The sequence below is a fragment of the Arvicola amphibius genome, chromosome 13, assembly GCF_903992535.2.
Source record: "Arvicola amphibius chromosome 13, mArvAmp1.2, whole genome shotgun sequence".
NCBI lineage: Eukaryota > Metazoa > Chordata > Mammalia > Rodentia > Cricetidae > Arvicola > Arvicola amphibius.
In genome coordinates, this window is record NC_052059.1 from 59,520,867 (window position 1) to 59,537,660 (window position 16,794).

Below are 16,794 nucleotides of genomic sequence, written 5' to 3' on the forward strand. Positions count from 1 at the left end.
CCTGCTTTTGCACTCCACCTGAGAAACAAGCTCACATAGTTTTGGCCCTTGTCCTTAGAAATAGGATTAGACTAGGAAAGCCTGCCCGGTGTTCTGTTGTAGTCAACTCTTAGCTAGCTCATGAGTGCCAAGTGTTGCCTCCGAATAGCTAGGTGTGGTGGTTGAGGCCTGTAATTCCAGCATCTGGGAGGCTGAGGCATGAGAATCAAGAATTCCAGAGCAAGCTGAGTAGTGGTTTAATCTCAGCATTTGGGAGGCAGAGGTGGGTGGATTTCTGAGTTCAAGGCCAACCTGGCCTACAGAGCAAGTTCCAGAACCCACTGGGGCTACAGAGAGAAACCCTATCTTGAAAAATGAAGCCATGGGCTGGAGAGATGGCTCAGAGGTTAAGAGCACTGGCTGCTCTTCCAGAGGTCCTGAGTTCAATTCCCAGCAACCACATGGTGGCTCACAACCATCTGTACTGAGATCTGGCACCCTCCTCTGGTGTGCAAGCATACATCGAGGCAGAATGTTGTATACATAATAAATAAATCTTTAAAAAAAAATGAAGCCATGATGGAACATTTACACATTATACATATTATGGTACATGTCTGCTTACTGAAATGAACATGTGCTGCAATAATATAAAGTGTCACATGAAAGCCTGGTGTTGCAACACATAGCCTATAATTCCTGAATTTAGGAGGTAGAGACAGGAGTTCAAGACTAGCCCTGAGCTCAACAGCAAAAAGTATCACATAAAACCATGTTTTATTTTTTGGAGACAAAAACCCAAGGCCTCCTTTTCTTCACAGTATTGAAGGGAATAGCAGCCTACTGTTGATGAAGACACTAGAAACCTAGGGAAGAAATGCTCTCCTGAGCAGCCTTGCTGGCTTGGAGACCACCTTCTCGGGTTTTACACCCTCCACCCCTCGTTGCCCTGCCGAGCTCAATTCCTAGGTACAAGTAACTCCCTTAGGCCTTGGGTGTAGCTGAGGTTCAGGCACACATCATGGGGTGCAGACACTATATTTATGCTTTCAGTGTTGCTGAAGACTGGTTTTTATACAATTAAGATGCTGATGGGAAGACAAGATGAGCACAAAATAATAAACTGATAAGGTCTCAATTCCAAGATAAAGGTGTAAAAAGGTTTCCGTGACTTCTCTAGTGAAAAGTGGTGAGTTAGGTGGTGTAGACAAGACACCAGGTACTAATGGCCAGTGCCTTGGAGAGAGACGTCACCCGCTGCAGGTAATCTCCCCGCAGAGCCTCCGAAGGCGCTCTTGCGCTGTCGGTCGGCGACGCTCTAGTCACCCGAGCGTCGCCGGTTCTCTGTGGCGCGCCCACAGCCTACTTAGCCACCATAGAGTTGGAGTGCTCTCGGTGCTGAGTTTGGGTTTGCGGGTGGATCATGACGCCGCTGCCAAAGCTCGCGGTTTTTGATCTGGGTAAGGAACAGCAGGGAGAGTTTCGTACGGCGCTTCCCTTTCCCACTCCTGGCGCTGGCTAAGTGTCTGCGCTCCTCTAGGCTGAACCTTCTCCCTCCTTCCTCTTGCAGATTACACGCTTTGGCCTTTCTGGGTTGATACACACGTAGACCCCCCGTTCCACAAAAGCAGGTGAGGCAAGAGGGAGGTATGGGGCCAGGAGGAACTTTGCGGGAGCTGAGCGTGTGTCACCCTCTCCAGCGATGGAACTGTACGAGATAGGCGGGGCCAGAACATCCGACTGTACCCGGAGGTACCGGAAGTCTTAGAAAGGTTGCAGAGCCTTGGAGTACCAGTGGCCGCTGCTTCACGGTAAGAGAAGTGACAGTCCTGCTGATGTGTCTCCACGCATGAGGAAATTGCATGTAACTCCCTAGGCACCAAAAGTTAGGCGATGCAAACGTACAAATATTTCGTTGCTTTTCTATCCTATGCTTTCTGGTTTTTTGGTTTTGTTGTTGTTGTTGTTGTGTTGTTTTTTGGGTTTTTTTTCGAGACAGGGTTTCACTGTAGCTTTGGAGCCTGTCCTGGAACTAGCTCTTGTAGATCAGACTGACCTCGAACTCACAGAGATCCTCCTGCCTCTGCCTCCCAAGTGCTGGAATTAAAGGCATGTGCCACCACTGCCTGGCAGAAAGGGTTTTTGTTTTCTTAATTTTTATTGTATGTGCATTGGTGAATGTGTCAAGTCCCCTGGAACTGTAGTTATAGAGAGTTGTGAGCTGCCATGTGGGTGATGGGAATTGAACCTGGGTCCTCTGGAAGAGCAACCAGTGCTCTTAACTGCTGAGCCATCTCTCCAGCCTGATTTCTGTTCTTTTAAATGATTAAACGTTGGCTCAGCGCCAGCTATTTTAGAATCTCTGGTATTGAATAACAGTGAGTAAATCGGTCCCCCTACCCCCATATACCTAATTTTACCCGCATCCCTGGCACTCTCCTAATGCCACTCGTTGGTTTTTGTTTGTTTTTCTTTTTCTTTCTTTTTTTCCAGGACAGGTGAGACAGAAGGGGCCAACCAACTCCTGGAGCTCTTTGACCTCGTCAAATATTTTGTTCATCGGGAAATCTATCCAGGTAGCAAAGTCGCACACTTTGAGAGGTAGGCAGACAGCTAGGGGTGGGAGCAGAAGGCGGGCCCGAGAGGAGGTCAGGTGAGCCAAATTACCAGCCGGCCCCTGCTCTGTCTTTTACAGGTTGCACCATAAGACTGGAGTTCCTTTCTCTCAGATGGTCTTCTTTGATGACGAGAAGCGGAATATCATAGATGTGGGCAAACTGGGTACTGAGTCACCACTGGGGGGTGAGGAAGGGGTTCTTAGGAGGACACAGGAAAGTAAGCGTATGGTGGATCATGGATGGCAGATGAGAACAATAACAAGGAGGCTTGGAAGCTGGTAAAATGTGACTTCTTTTTGTTCTAGGTGTTACCTGCATTCACATCCAGAATGGAATGAGTTTGCAAACACTAACTCAAGGATTAGAGACATTCGCAAAGGCCCAGGCTAGATCCTGACGTCCAGCCCTGGGGCTAAGCCACATCTGAGGTGTAAAACCGAAATCAAGAAAGCCTTGTTAGGTGCATTTGCAATGTATTAAAGTGTCCGTGTGTGAGTCATGGATTTACACACAGGGTGGTTCTTTCCATTTTTCTAACGTGGAAACTTGGTTTAATAGCGCTGGAGTGTTGGGACCAGAGTGTGAAAGATTAGCCTGCATCAGGTTGTTCCCTCGTGTTGGAACCCATCCCAAGTCCCCTTTCAACGTCTTCCGCTGCTTCACATGAGGGCGCCATAATGCTGTGCGCATCCTTGTAGGGAGTAGAAGCTGTTACTATTTGGGAATGAGGTTGGGGCCGGCCCTTTTTGGTAGTAGAGAGCAATGCGGCTGCTTTAAGAGGAATGAGCCAACCTGAGCGCTTGCCTCTGTCCTTCTGTGGTCTTGGTTGCACCTGTTGGATGCCCTGGACAGATTGGCCAAGGCCGGTCTCAGGTTGATGATAGTCTCGGATGAAAGAGGAAAAAATAAGGTGGCAATGAATGGGGTCGGCAGACTCTTCAGGAGGGATGAGCCACTGGAAGTGTTGACCAGAGGGGAATAGGAACATAGCGGCACTGGGAGGGAAGAGGACCAGGCGACAGGCCGGCCAGAAAACCGGGTCCTTAACTAAGATCGGTATTCTTTTTTTCTTTTTTTGGTTTTTCGAGACAGGGTTTCTCTGTAGCTTTGGAGCCTGTCCTGGAGCTAGCTCTTGTAGACCAGGCTGGCCTCAAACTCCCAAAGATCTGCCTCTGCCACCCGAGTGCTGGGATTAAAGGCTAAGATCTGTATTCTTTGGTGCCAGAAGGCCAACCTTGTCCAACCGCCTTGCCCCAGCCTGCCTTGAACAGGACTGAATGGGGATGTGAACGTTCGGTGTGGCAATGGTTAGTTCCCCAGGCACAGGCTTGGAGGAATTGGTTTCCAGATGACTGCATCCAGTCTTTTCCAAATTGTTGTAGCTTATGGGTAAAAGAAGTGTGAAGTGAAGAAGAAAGACGATCTTCTTTAAGCTCGTATCTGATGGTATAGCTATGCCCAGAAAAAGTGATTGACAATATAATGTGGCGTCTCGGTAATGGAGATGACCCTGACAAATCAAGACAGCATAGAATAGGCACTGGACAGTGTTCAAAAAGGCTGTTTGCCAGGTGACTGGTGCTGAGGTAACTCTAACTCTGGGAAGGAGCCTTCAAAAAACAGAAGCAGGAGGACAATCATTTAGCAAAAATAGAACGTCTGGCCGTATTGGGTTTGTGGGGTGTGAGGGTATGAAAAGGACAGGATGTAGAAGCAGTGATGGACGGGTGAACAGATCAACGAACTTGAGTATTCCAGAAGAACTTTCTGATCTTTATCCTGCAGGCAATGAAGAGAGTATGGGAGGGCTTTAAGCAGGCAGCGGCCACTAGGCTTTTATTTGCAAAGATTATCATTCAAATATAGAAGATGGAAGAAGAAACTGAAGCCACATTCGCTTCCTCGCACCCCCTTAGTGTGAGCATAGAGATAGAGCAGGACCTTTGACCTCTCTTAAGACAGCAAGTGGGACAATGACCAGAAAATGTGACTCACAGCTTAGAAAAGCTAAAGAACGTGGGCTTTGAGACAGGGTCTTGCCTTGGCTGACCTGAACACAAGCATAGTTCAGGCTGGCCTCAAACTTGCAGCAATCCTCCTGCCTCAGCCTCTGAAGTGTTGGGGTTATAGGTGTGTTCCACCATACCCAGCACAGTGTTTTGATTACTACTCAATCTACTCCATCTCCAGTTAAGACTTTAGATGAAACCCACATACATCTTTGTGCTAGTTTTCTTATTTGTCAGGTGAAACTGATACATTCATTGTAGAGAATCACTTACAGATGAGCAGTTACGGTAATGCCTAGCATATACTGCGTTCCTCGCTGTTTGGTAGCTAATACTTTTCCTTCACACAATATGGCTCTGCACCACTGGACTCCTGAGGGCAGAGAGGAATCTAACTCCCGAAGAAGCAATGTAGAAACTAAAAGAGACAGAAGAAATTCTGGTCAAACAGGAATTTCTGAAGCAGAAGTTCAACAGGAGCTACACATAGCCAAAATGTATGGGACCAAGAGTAAGCAAAGTAAGGGGGAAAAGGGCTGCTGGGGAGGGTCCAGGGGTAAGCAGGTGCTTCTGACCCTGGTGTTCAGGGTGTGGGCTGGATCAGTCACCATGCAGGCTCTATGGAGAAAGAAAAGGTTAGAACAGAAGCTGGCATAAACTCACGGGACAGTGTCCATCCTGGAGGTTCAGCCAGTGGCCACTGAGAATGCCACCACCAAGGCAGAAGTCCTTTTACCATGAATCTTGCTGCCCAAGGCATGAAGAAAGCCTGCCAGGAAGTGTGGGGATGGGGAAGAAACATAGGGCCCCAGGCACTGGGAAGGGTGGCTTGGGTCAATACTTTGAACTTATTTTTAGGATTGGGGGGGAGAAGGGTATGTGCACATGAGTGCAGGTGCCCACGGAGACCAGGAGAGGGTATCGGGTCCCCTGGAGCTGAATGACAGGTGCCCACGGAGACCAGAAGAGGGTATCGGGTCCTCTGGAGATGAATGACAGGTGACCACGGAGACCAGAAGAGGGTATGGAGTCCCCTGGAGCTGAGTGACAGGTGCCCACGGAGACCAGGAGAGGGCAATGGGTCCCCTGGAGCTGAGTGACAGGTGCCTACGGAGACCAGGAGAGGGCAATGGGTCCCCTGGAGCTGAGTGACAGGTGCCCACAGAGACCAGGAGAGGGTATCCGGTCCCCTGGAGCTGAGTGACAGGTGCCCACAGAGATCAGAAGAGGGTTTCAAGGCCCCTGGAGCTGAGTGACAGGTGGGTGCCAGTTTCCAGATGTGGGTGCTGGGAAACACTGAGTCCTTTGCAAGACTTTCTTTTCTTTTTGATTTTGTTTTGTGGAGGGGGGGGTTGTTTTGGTTTTGTTTGTTTGTTGAGACAAGGACTGTGTAGCCCTGGCTGTCCTAGAACTTCCTATGTAGCCCAGTCTGACCTCAAACTGACATAGATCTGCCTGCCTCTCTGTCTTCTGAAGTGTGAAGGCCCAAGATGTGAGCCTAGTTTCCACCTTGATGGTCAGAGAGTTTGGAGGTCACTCAGAATGGTTGACAAGTATAGCTGCACGTCCCAACTCAGGATGTGACTGCTTGATTCTTTTGACGTTAACATAGCTCCTTTCTGTCCTGACAGTCAGGAGGTACAAACGTACTTCTTTCTGCTTCTCCTTTTGTAACTATGAGATCACCTGGAGAGAGGCGGCCTTCAGCATAGGGATCTAGAGCAGTTTATCTACCTAGATAACAAAATGATGATTTGATGTCTCGGAGTGATAAAGTGACTGACTGTGTGAGTTATCCTCTGTATCATGTTAATAAAGTCTTCTGTTATCTCCCCCCCCCATTTATGTTGGGTATAAAAGTTGTGGAAAAATAAACATGGGTGATTTCAGGATTTCAGTAATCACTGGAATACCCTCCCCATACTGTTCTATGGTTTTTGTCTTATTTCTATGCATCTTTATATTCTTTACTTACATTTCTAAAATTCCCATGCCGCTACCCTGGTAAGGGATGATTTTTGTCAAGGCCGGTCCTCACCACTGAGGGTTTTGGCTTTTTTTAATATTTCTTTTTATTTGTGTATGTTTGTGTGTGTGTTTATGCAGTGTGGGGGGATGTCCACAGAAACCAGAGGAAGGCACTGAATGAATCCCTTGGAGCTGGTGTTAGAAGACAGTTGTAAGCTGACTCGTGTGAGTGCTGGGAATCAAGCTTGTGTCCTCTTAACCGAGCCTTCTCTCCAGCCCTTACTTTGGATTTCTAAAGCTTCTCAGACAGAATGTGCATCATGCTTTTGATGATTAGACCACTTCCTTGCTTTCTTCATGCTGGCCAGGACATTCTGGGTAAGAAAAACTTGATTCTTTTTTAAGTGTGAGGCCACATGATGGAAAACCTTCATTTGTGTGAGACGAGAAAGCCAATGGTGGCTACAGGTTTGGGGGGACTTGGAGGGAGGGTGCCTCCCTGATTCCTTGGCAGTGTGTCTTGTTCTTCGAGACAATGACAAGTAGAGGAACTGCTGGCTGACATCACAGAACAACAGGAGCTGGTCCAGCGGGTATCAGGTGCCGTTCCTTGCCCTAGGGTTTTGGAGATGGTGCAGATGAGGTGACCAGGGTGAGGGGTCAGAGAATATCAGAGAAAGCACTGGACTGCTTAGAAGGAAACTCAAGAGAGACTCTTGGAACAACTTTAGGAAGGAAACTCAAAAGTGAGTCTTTGGGGACTGGCTGTTTCCTCTGTCTTGACCAGTCTTGTCACCCTGTGTCCAGGATGAATTACTGCAAGATCTGGAAGAACTGGAGCAAGAGGAATTAACTCAGATGTTGTTAATTGCGGGTAACAAGGAGGAAAAACCCCCGGTCAGATTGTCTGGTGTACCTTACACACATCTGCTTGCAGGGCCAGGTACCCAGAACTCTTTGTTAAAGACTTGAGAGGGTGAAAGATAGGAGAGGTAAGGTTATTGCATTATCATTACTGTCTGTAGTATCGGCTTCGTCAAGCTGCTGCTAAGTTATACGGACTGCTGACTGCATTATAGCATCTGACTGAAAGGGAGTGGGGATGGAAGCCCAGAATCCAGCCTGTGCTCCCCTCAGCAAGTTGTGTACCCTCATTTAGGGGTGCAAGTGCAAGTGATAGGCCTGTTGTTTGTTTTCCCCCTTGGTACTGGGATGCTGTGGGAATGAGCATCATCAGGCATAAGGAGCACATCTTTAGGTTTGGGGGTTCATTTGTCCATTCGTTTGCTGGAGAGAGACAATTCAGCAAGCTCTATGTAGGTGTCAGAGCAGGATCTAGCTAGAGGAGTTTTCGTTTGTTTGTTTTTTGAGACAGGATTTCTCTGTGTAACAGTCCTGGCTATCCTGGAACTTACTTTGCAGACCAGGCTGACCTCGAACCCACTGAGATCCGCCTGCCTCTGCCTCCCAAGTGCTGGGATTAAAGGCATGCATCACCGCCGCCTGGCCATGGCTGGAGGTTTTAAGGCTTTAATACTTCTCTTTTCTGGGTATTCTACCCCCAAAGCTTCCAGAAAAGATGAAGACAAAGAAGCACTGAAGCAGTTGGCAGGCTGGACATCCTAAGAGTCTGTCTTCTGCCCTGTCCCTAAGTGCAAACTCTGAGAGCTAAGGAAGCATAGCTTTGGAATTTCCTGCTGTCTGAGAAGGGTCCATTGTTCTTCCCTCTTTGGCTGAACTTTGAAGAAGGATCTTGCTGCAGGAAGAACCCCTAACTAAACTCCCTCCTTTTTGGTTAGTAGAAGACTGATTTTTGTCTCCAGCAAAACTGGGTAGGTGGATCCCCAGTCTTATCTACTCTTGAGGTTCTCCCTCCTGGTTCTCCGAGCCTTGTTTTAAGTAGTGAAACATAATGAGGAATGAAGGGGAGCTGGGGAAACAAATGGCCATTTCCAATAGCTCAGACTATGTTCTGGGCAGTTTTACCTTTCAATTTGATTTATCATGGAGTTGCCTAGTGCCTAAGGTTACGAAATTGCCATCAGCACCAGGTGTGGTGGCCCATGCTTTTAACCTCAGCACCCAAGAAGGCAGTGGCAGGCAATTCTCTCTGAGTTCAGACCAGCCAGGGCTGCACAGCCAGGGTATACACTGTGTATCAATCAATCAATCAATAAATAAACAAGTGGGAAGAGGGGGAAATTATCTTAGAAATATGTTGATAGCCAGACATGGTGGGACATGCCTGTAATCCCAGCACTCTGGAGGCTGTGGCTAGTCTGAGCTACAGAGGGAGTTCTAGGATACTTGAAGGAGGAAAGAAGGGGAGGAGGGGAGAGAAGAAGAGAGGAAATGAGATTATGAGGATCCAATCTGAGTCTTTCCCATTGCCTTGGCTCAGTCATGCCTCTAACAAGATAGCCTCATTGTCTTCTGAAGGGGCGAGTAGCTTTTCTTTGTCCAGAACTCACAGTTCACAAGGCTTGGCCTTTGTGACTTTGGTGCCTAGGAGCCCTGGGTCCCTGGCCTTCTCTCCATACTTGATAAAGTGATCCCGGAGGAAGAGGGTGTCGAGACACTAAGTAAGCCCTGATGTTTTTCTGTGGCACGTGGCAGGCAGCACGAGCATCTAGAAACAGGCCTGTCCTTTCCTTGTTAGCTTCTCTGTAATTGAAACTTTTACCCACGTTGGGAGCAAACACAAAACCGAAAGAACAGTGCTATAGCTTTTGGTTGTAAACGGGCAGAGCCAGAGTCAAACAGAGCAATAAAGGCTTTACCCTCCTTGTCCCATCTGCTGCTGGAACATTAGAGAACAAAAATGTGAAATAAGAGCCAGAAGCTTAGCTGGCATCACAAAGTTTCCCCAAGTCAATTCCATTCACTTTCTGTCAAGGGCACGGGTTCCAGGCTTTAGGCAGAAATTCACCCTCAGTATGTTCTCCACCAAGACTGTTGAGGAAGGAATGCCTTGACCCTACATGATGAAACTAATTAGATTTATTTTTATATAAAAGATTTCCCCCCAAGACCTTCCAGCTTTTCTCCTTAGTCCCCACCTCAGCCATTTTCAAGCTGTGATTTCCAAGGACTGGCGGCGATTAGTGTTGCTGACGTGCTGAGTCATCGCCTCAAGCAGCTTGATTTCATTCGTGGGTTGCTCAGACTGGAACTTGAGCATCCAGGGGTCCTTGAGGACATCCAGGATGGTGGCACGCTTGGTAGCTTGGCGTAGCATCTGGAAGATCAGGTTCTAGGGCAGGGGAGAGAGAGGGCTTGACTGAGCTTGCCCCCCTTTGGGCCACACAGGCATTGAGCCACTGGACCTAAGAAAGAAGCAGGATAGCCCATCACCCTACCCTGGTAAAAGGGACTGGGGCCCTTGTTTTATGCTGGAGCCTTGCAAGAAAAGAGAAGCGCTCCTTGCATGATCTCTTCTGCCCTATAGCGATCAATGCTGAAACCTACTTATCAAGCATATTTAAGGTTTGAAGTTCAGTGGTTGGCCCTCTTAAGTCCTTCCCACCATTTTTGGTAGGAACTAGAGATTGCTCTAGAATGAGAAAAGCACCCCTCCCCTGCCACCCCAGGGTAGGGGGAGATGGGAAGTCTAAATTTGGTATTTATTTCCCCTCCCCATGGGCCATCCTTAAAGCCTCAGCCCTCCTGGGGGAGCCAGCACCTTGCACTCCTGGGAGATGTTGATGTTAGATGGGAATGTGGCCTCCTTCTGGGTGTCTCTCAGCAGCTTCTTGAGATTGGTGTCATCAAAGGGCAAACGTGCAACCACTAGAGTGTAGAGGATGACGCCCATGCTCCAGGTGTCTGACAGAAAAGGGTTGTAGGGCAAGCCCAGCAAGATCTCCGGGCAGGCATAAGCAAAGCTGCCACAGTAGGTCTGGCTGAGGTGGGAAAGGCCGTTCATTTGGCGGTAAGAAGGGCTACTACGCACAGGCTGGCTAGAAGGCACCATCTTGGCGAAGCCAAAGTCCGATATCTTCACGTTCTCCCGCTTGTCCAGCAACAGGTTCTCCAACTTTAAGTCCCTACCAGCAGCAGAAAGGCTGGGGGTCAGGCTGGGGAGAGGGCTGAGTGTTAGACCGGGAGCTGAAAGGAAAGGGGCCAGAGACTAGAGATGAGAACAGGAGAAGTGGGAAAGATGTTTATGAGAAGTAAAGAGGAGCCAGGCGGTGGTGGCGCACGCCTTTAATCCCAGCACTTGGGAGGCAGAGGCAGGCGGATCTCTGAGTTTGAGACCAGCCTGGTCTACAGAGTGAGTTCCAGGACAGCAAGGGCTACACAGAGAAACCCCATCTCAAAAGAGAGAGAGAGAGAGAGAGAGAGAGAGAGAGAGAGAGAGAGAGAGAGAGAGAGAGAGAGAGAGAAAGAAAGAAAGGCTGCAGAGCCATGGAGTTGTGAACAGAGCCCAAAAGGGAGAGAGGATGGTACCATGGTACCTGAGGACCACTCGTTCGCCACTGTGTATAAAGTGTTCTCACACAGTGGTACAAGTGTCCTTGACCAGATGATTACAATAGGGTGAACAAATGGACCTAGATAGCCAGAGAAGAGAAAAGGACAGAAAATCGGCAATATGCATACAACCCGCTTGAGAGCCCAAGCCCAGGCCAGTGACTATGCTCACCTGTGCACAATGCCCTTGCTGTGCAGGTAAGCGATGCCCAAGGCCATCTGGGAGAACCACTTGCCAGCAAGGGGCTCAGAGCAGGCCCCATATCGTTGGATCCATTCAAGGACATCACCACCCTGAGCCAGCTCTAAAATGATGTATACTCGGGATGTGGTCTCAATGGCCTGATAGAAGTTGATGAGGTACTTGTGCCGTAGGACTTTCATTACCTGATCCCAAAAGAGGGAACCGTCAAACCTGGCAAATCTGGCTGTGCTGGCCTTCCTCTACTCTCCCATTGCTACTTACAACTTTGCAACAGAATTAGCTGGTGTTCAGGTAAATTCCACTTTGCATTTTAACTTGGGGGGATGGATTGATGTTTGTACATAAGGAAGAGCATATGTATGTATATATACATTACAGGGTTCCCCTACCTCAGACTTTCAGCTCCACCCCTTTTCTATAGTTATACCCCTAAGATACCTCAAGTAGCTTATGAATGAGCCCCAGTTCCCTCTTTCAGCTCCCTTTCTGACCTGTATCTCACGCGGTAGGAACTTGTTAAGATAGTCATCAGAGGCCTTCTTCTTTGAGATGATCTTGACAGCCACCATGACCTTCTGCTTTGTGTAGTAAGCCTCATAGACTGTTCCATAGGAGCCATGGCCAATGACCTTGCCCACCTCATAACCATACTCCTCCATGACAGAGCGATAGGCTGGGGTAACTGATGTTGTTTCTGAGGTGTCTCCCTTCCCCATGATGCTAGACTTGCGCAGTGGGGAGCTTTGCTACTGAGAAGCCACCTTGAGCCACCGAAGGGAGGGTACCCAAGTGAAGGTAGTCTCCTTAATGTTTACCTAGTCACACAAGTCTGGGATCCTGGGCTTGGCCCTTCACTAAGAACTTGGAAGGGGAAAGAAAGGAACATTCTTTTTGTCTTGACTAGCTGTTGTTACTTCCATGTCTTAGTTACAGAACTTCCAAGGTCCCAAGTTCCATACCCCTTGTATTCATCATTGGCTACAAAGCTTGAAATGAAGGAAGCTTAGAAAACATGCATTAGAAAAAGCACTTTGCCTAGTCTGGTGAGTACCCCTATTTCCCCTTATCTAACCTTTACTATCCACCAGGTGCTGGATAACGTGCAGAAGAAACCAGGGTAAACTAATGAACAAGGCCAGTAGAGTACCTACGCTTCTAGACTTTGCAGCCCAGCATGAGAAACGTGTGTATACAGGACTGCACGGTACTGACACATACTCTAAGATCCTGAACTGCAGTCTTGCTTTCCATACTCTGGAATATTCCTGTTTTCGTCCCATCCCTTCAGTCGCTCTTCCCCTGGAGCTTCAGCGTGTCCCACCTTTCAGTTTCGTTTTCACCGCCGATTAAACCCAGGGCCTTTCGTATGCTAGGCCAGCACTCTACCACCAACCCACATTCCCCAACCCCTCCACCTGTTCATCCGTAATCACATCACCAAAATTCTGTCACAAGCCTGATTTTCTCAGACCTTCACAACCTCTGCTATGGCTCTCACACTCCCAGGGCTCCAGTCTTCACACTTATGCTGATGGCTCCTTTTGTCAGCTCCACCCCAGACACTTATTGGAGTTCAAGATAGTGTCTGTTTGCTCACTAAATATCGCAGGAACACGTCTTCTCTCTGTACCTCAAACTTGTCAGGGTCCGTACGTCCCAATATAGAAACTATTTTTCCCTAACTGGACCGGTACGGAGGCGCAAGAAATAATGAGACACAGTTCACAGTCATAACCGAAGGGCATCTCAGGCTTCATCCATTCCTGAAGATCTACCCGCGTTTATTATACAAAACACCTTTTATCCCCCAGGTAAACCAAGGTGGATACTCATTAATATTCTCTTTCCGGGGGACGCGGGACTACTACCGAAAACACCTGCAACTTAAGTCACCAGCCTTGGAAACACCACCTCTCCCCAGGTGATCTACATTTTAACAAAGGAGGAGCCATACATCCTGGCCTTTGTCAGGTGGCTAGCTTGTTTGGCAGGATTGCAGCTGCCTTGGAAATTAAGCATGGCCAGAGAGTGTGCCTGCAAATATTTTGTATGAAATATGGGCCCACACAAACTCATATCCAAAACTGACCTATTTCCTTCTCTCAGACTTCCATGTTGCCCTGAAGGTAGACATCAAATGTCTGCCTTGGTGTCTAGGTTGTTTCTTCCACCTCAATATCTCATTCTTAATGCACTTGAAGGGTCTAGAGAGATGGCTCAGGAGTTAAGATTGTTTGTTGTGCAAACATGAAGACTGGAATTCATTCCCAGCACCTACAAAAAAGCCAGGCATTAGTTGGATCTCTGTGAGTTCAAGGCCAGCCTGGTCTACAGAGCAAGTTATAGGATAGCCAGAGCTACACAGAGAAACCCTGTTATGAAAAAAAAAATCAATCAAACAAACAAAGCTAGGATCAGTCCCAGCACTGAATAAGGTGGGCACAAGAGGATCAATGGGGCTTGCTGACTTCCAGCCTACTCCAGAAATGCAAGCTTCAGATTCAGTAAGATCCTGCCTCAAAGGAACAATGCAGAGAGTGATAGACATCCGATGTCTTCCTTTGGATTTCATATGAATACAGGTGCACATTCCTGTATACAAAGTTACCCACTGACATTTCCTGCTTAGCATTAACCCTCTATTAACCAGTCTCTTGCAAGCCTGTTGCTCCCCTCTAGTTGAAGCATTTATGTATGGACACCTGTGCCCGTGCATGCTGAGGCCAGAGGACACTGGTGTCTTCCTGTTACTCTTCCTTATAGCCTTGAGACAGAGTCTGCTAATGAACTGGAAACTTGACATTTTGGCTAGGGTGGCTGGCCAGTCTCTGGACCCACTTATCTCTATCACCACGTCTGGGGTTACAAAGCTTATGCAGCCATGCTTTTTGCTTTTTGCATAGTTACTGGGGTTTTGAACTCAGGTCTTCATGCATCTGATTTAAAAAAAAAAAAAAACAGGGTTTCTCTGTGTAGCTCTGGCTGTTCTGGAACTCACTTTGTAGACCAGGTTGGCCTCAAACTCATAGATCTGCCTGCCTCTGGCTCCTGGGTGCTGGGATGAATGGCATTTGTCTCTACTGCTTGGCTCTGATTTTTATCCCTACTTAAGACATTTGAGGCTAGAGAGATGGCTCCAAGTGTGTGCTGGGTTTGGGTCTCAGCACCCACATGGCGTCTCACAAGCACCTGTAACTCAGTTCCAGGGCATCCAGTACCCTCTTCTGGCCTCCAATGACTCCTGTACAAATGTGGAGCTCATAAACTCCAGCAGGCTCAAACGATTTATTGTCTCTGGATTCTCAAAGTCGGAAGTTTTCTTTTCTTTCTTCAAACTCACAGGGATCCACCTGCCTCTGTCCTCCAAGTGCTGGGATTAAAGGCGTGCGCCACCATGCCAGTCAGTTTACTTCAGCCCTATGATAACGCTGCCTCTCCAATTTTGCCCTTTTTTTGTTCTTTTTTTCTTTAAAGATTTATTTATTTATTATGTATACAACATTCTGCCTCCATGTATGCCCGCACGCCAGAGGAGGGCGCCAGATCTCATTACAGATGGTTGTGAGCCACCATGCGGTTGCTGGGAATTGAACTCAGGACCTCTGGAAGAGCAGCCAGTGCTCTTAACCACTGAGCCATCTCTCCAGCGCCCTTTTTTTTGTTCTTTTAAAATGGGGCCTATGGTTTCAATATATGTCTTAGGCTGACCTCAAAATTGAGATCCTCCTACTTCTTGAATTCTGAGTTATAGTTATGTGCTTTTTTTTTTTTAAAAAAATTTTTTTATTGATTCTTTGAGAATTTCACATCATGGACCCCAATCCCATTTATTTCCCAGTCCCAGTCTTTCCATATCCGCCCTCCTCCCTTGTAAATCCCCCCCAAGGAAAATAAAAATTAAAAAAAAGCATCTTGCTGACCCCTCTGGGCGCACCCTGCACCCCCAGAAGCCGCACCCTTCTCTCACATTGCCGCTGTCGCGTCTCTAGCTCTGCCGGGTACCACTATGCTCCTCTGCCTCTCTCATTTTTCCATCACATATTTGTTTAGTTGTAGTGGTCATAGTGGCCTTGGACGCTGCGGTGTCACCTAGGATACCCTTCAGCCCAAGCATTTTAGTTACAAATGTTCACTGCAATGAGTTGTTGGTCTGATTCAAGGTCTTTGGCTTCTGCTACACCATCAGTACTGACCCTCACCAAGACTCCTCTTATTCTGCTGTTGCCTAGAGTCATGGAGATAGAGATCCTACAGCTATGGTTCCACAGAACCAGCCCCTACGCAAGTTCCAGCAGCTCACAGATGGAATAGATATTGGGGTAGGGCCAACACAAAGCCTGGGGGGGTAGCTGAGCTGGTCGCCCCCTAGCCCTCCTGGACCCATGCCACTGGTGCCAGGTCTTCCTCACTGCCCAGGTGAGAGGCAGGGCCAGCTCAGCAAGGCCCTGGGATGGTAACATAGGCCTTGTTACATCAACATCAACACAGGCTGCAGCACGGCCAGACTCAGACATGGCCCTCAGCGGCAACACAGGCCCAGATGTCACCGTGGACATGGGAGTGCAGGCCTTCCATATCAGGCTGTTTCTCACGCCTCTGGCCTCCAGGTCTGCCCCTTTACCTAGTGCCCAAGCTGCTGTGCCTCTCTCTCCTCCATCTCTCCACCACACACTCACCGTAGTGGTGCTCAGCATCCACATGGTGGCTCACAACTGTCTATCTAACTCAGACAGTTCCAGATCCATTGTCTTTTGTTTGGATTTTTTTCTCTTTTTTTTTTTTCCCCAGAAAGGGTATCACTATGTATCCCAGACTGGCCTTGAATTCTAAATTTCAGTTTCTGCCTCAGTGGGTACCTAAGTGCCATGGGTTGAATCTATAGCCTCTCACATGCCAGGGAAATAAATGAAACTATGAGCTATATATCAGCATCTTTTCTCTTATTCTTTTTTTGACAGTTTCACTAAGTTCACCAGGCAGGCACCAAACTTGCAATAAGAGAATTGTCTTGGCCTTTGCAGCAGTGAGGATTCCAGGTCTGTGCCACCAGGTCCAGTACCAGGTCAGCTTAGCACACATCCACATAATGCTCCAGGCAAAGGGAAATACTACTCCATTTTCTCTCTCCTTCTTCCTTCCTTCCTTCGTCCTTCCTTCCTTCCTTCTGTTCTTTCTTGACTTCTTTCTTTCTCTCTCTTTCTGGCAACTTCCTGCTTTTCTTTCAGAACTTAGGATCTCTTAATTTTGAATGTCTTCCTTTAGTCTTGGCTGTTGGCCGGACTCAATCCCATCATCCTACTGATTTAACCTCCCAAGCACTGGGATTATATGCACACACTACTACAACAGGCCATGACTGCATACCTTACACAGAACAGTCGAGTGGTGAAAGATGTTTGCGAAGATGGAGCTGAAGACTCCCTAGTCAGTAGAGTACTTACTGCACAAGTGCCAAGCCCTGGATTCGATTCCTAGCATCCATGTAAGCGGGGTGTTAACGTACACTTGTGACCTCATGGCTAAGGAAACAATCAGGGAAAAC

General features: G+C 47.9%; 2 protein-coding genes across 3 annotated transcripts; one reads left to right on the forward strand and one right to left on the reverse strand.

Moving 5' to 3' along the window:
• The first annotated feature begins 1,299 nt into the window (after window positions 1–1,299).
• LOC119799786 (magnesium-dependent phosphatase 1) lies at window positions 1,300–3,110 on the forward strand. 2 transcript variants are annotated; one of them, XM_038309662.2, is made up of 6 exons: window positions 1,300–1,439; window positions 1,550–1,610; window positions 1,680–1,790; window positions 2,473–2,580; window positions 2,675–2,781; window positions 2,903–3,110. In XM_038309662.2, exons 1-6 carry the CDS (start codon window positions 1,403–1,405, stop codon window positions 2,992–2,994), a joined length of 516 nt encoding a protein of 171 aa, XP_038165590.1. In that variant the 5' UTR covers window positions 1,300–1,402; the 3' UTR covers window positions 2,995–3,110. The 2 variants fall into 2 exon arrangements, with proteins under 2 accessions (XP_038165590.1, XP_038165591.1); XM_038309663.2 differs by having other exon boundaries at window positions 2,675–2,760.
• A 6,534-nt stretch (window positions 3,111–9,644) lies between these two features.
• Tssk4 (testis specific serine kinase 4) lies at window positions 9,645–11,994 on the reverse strand. The gene is made up of 4 exons (XM_038309700.1): window positions 11,744–11,994; window positions 11,220–11,434; window positions 10,257–10,650; window positions 9,645–9,827 (listed from the first exon to the last, which is right to left on the reverse strand). The coding sequence occupies exons 1-4, from the start codon at window positions 11,966–11,968 to the stop codon at window positions 9,645–9,647; spliced, it is 1,017 nt and encodes a 338-aa protein (XP_038165628.1). The 5' UTR covers window positions 11,969–11,994.
• Window positions 11,995–16,794: the final 4,800 nt, after the last annotated feature.

Coding starts and splice junctions, on each gene's coding strand:
- LOC119799786 (XM_038309662.2), top strand. CDS start 1,403: ATGACGCCGCTGCCAAAGCTCGCGGTTTTTGATCTGG. Junction 2,581..2,674: donor AAAGTCGCACACTTTGAGAG/GTAGGCAGACAG, acceptor TGTCTTTTACAG/GTTGCACCATAAGACTGGAG. Junction 2,782..2,902: donor TACTGAGTCACCACTGGGGG/GTGAGGAAGGGG, acceptor TTTTTGTTCTAG/GTGTTACCTGCATTCACATC.
- Tssk4 (XM_038309700.1), bottom strand. CDS start 11,968: ATGGGGAAGGGAGACACCTCAGAAACAACATCAGTTACCCCAGCCTAT. Junction 10,651..11,219: donor AGCAAGGGCATTGTGCACAG/GTGAGCATAGTC, acceptor CCCTCTCCCCAG/CCTGACCCCCAGCCTTTCTG. Junction 9,828..10,256: donor ACATCTCCCAGGAGTGCAAG/GTGCTGGCTCCC, acceptor CCCCTGCCCTAG/AACCTGATCTTCCAGATGCT.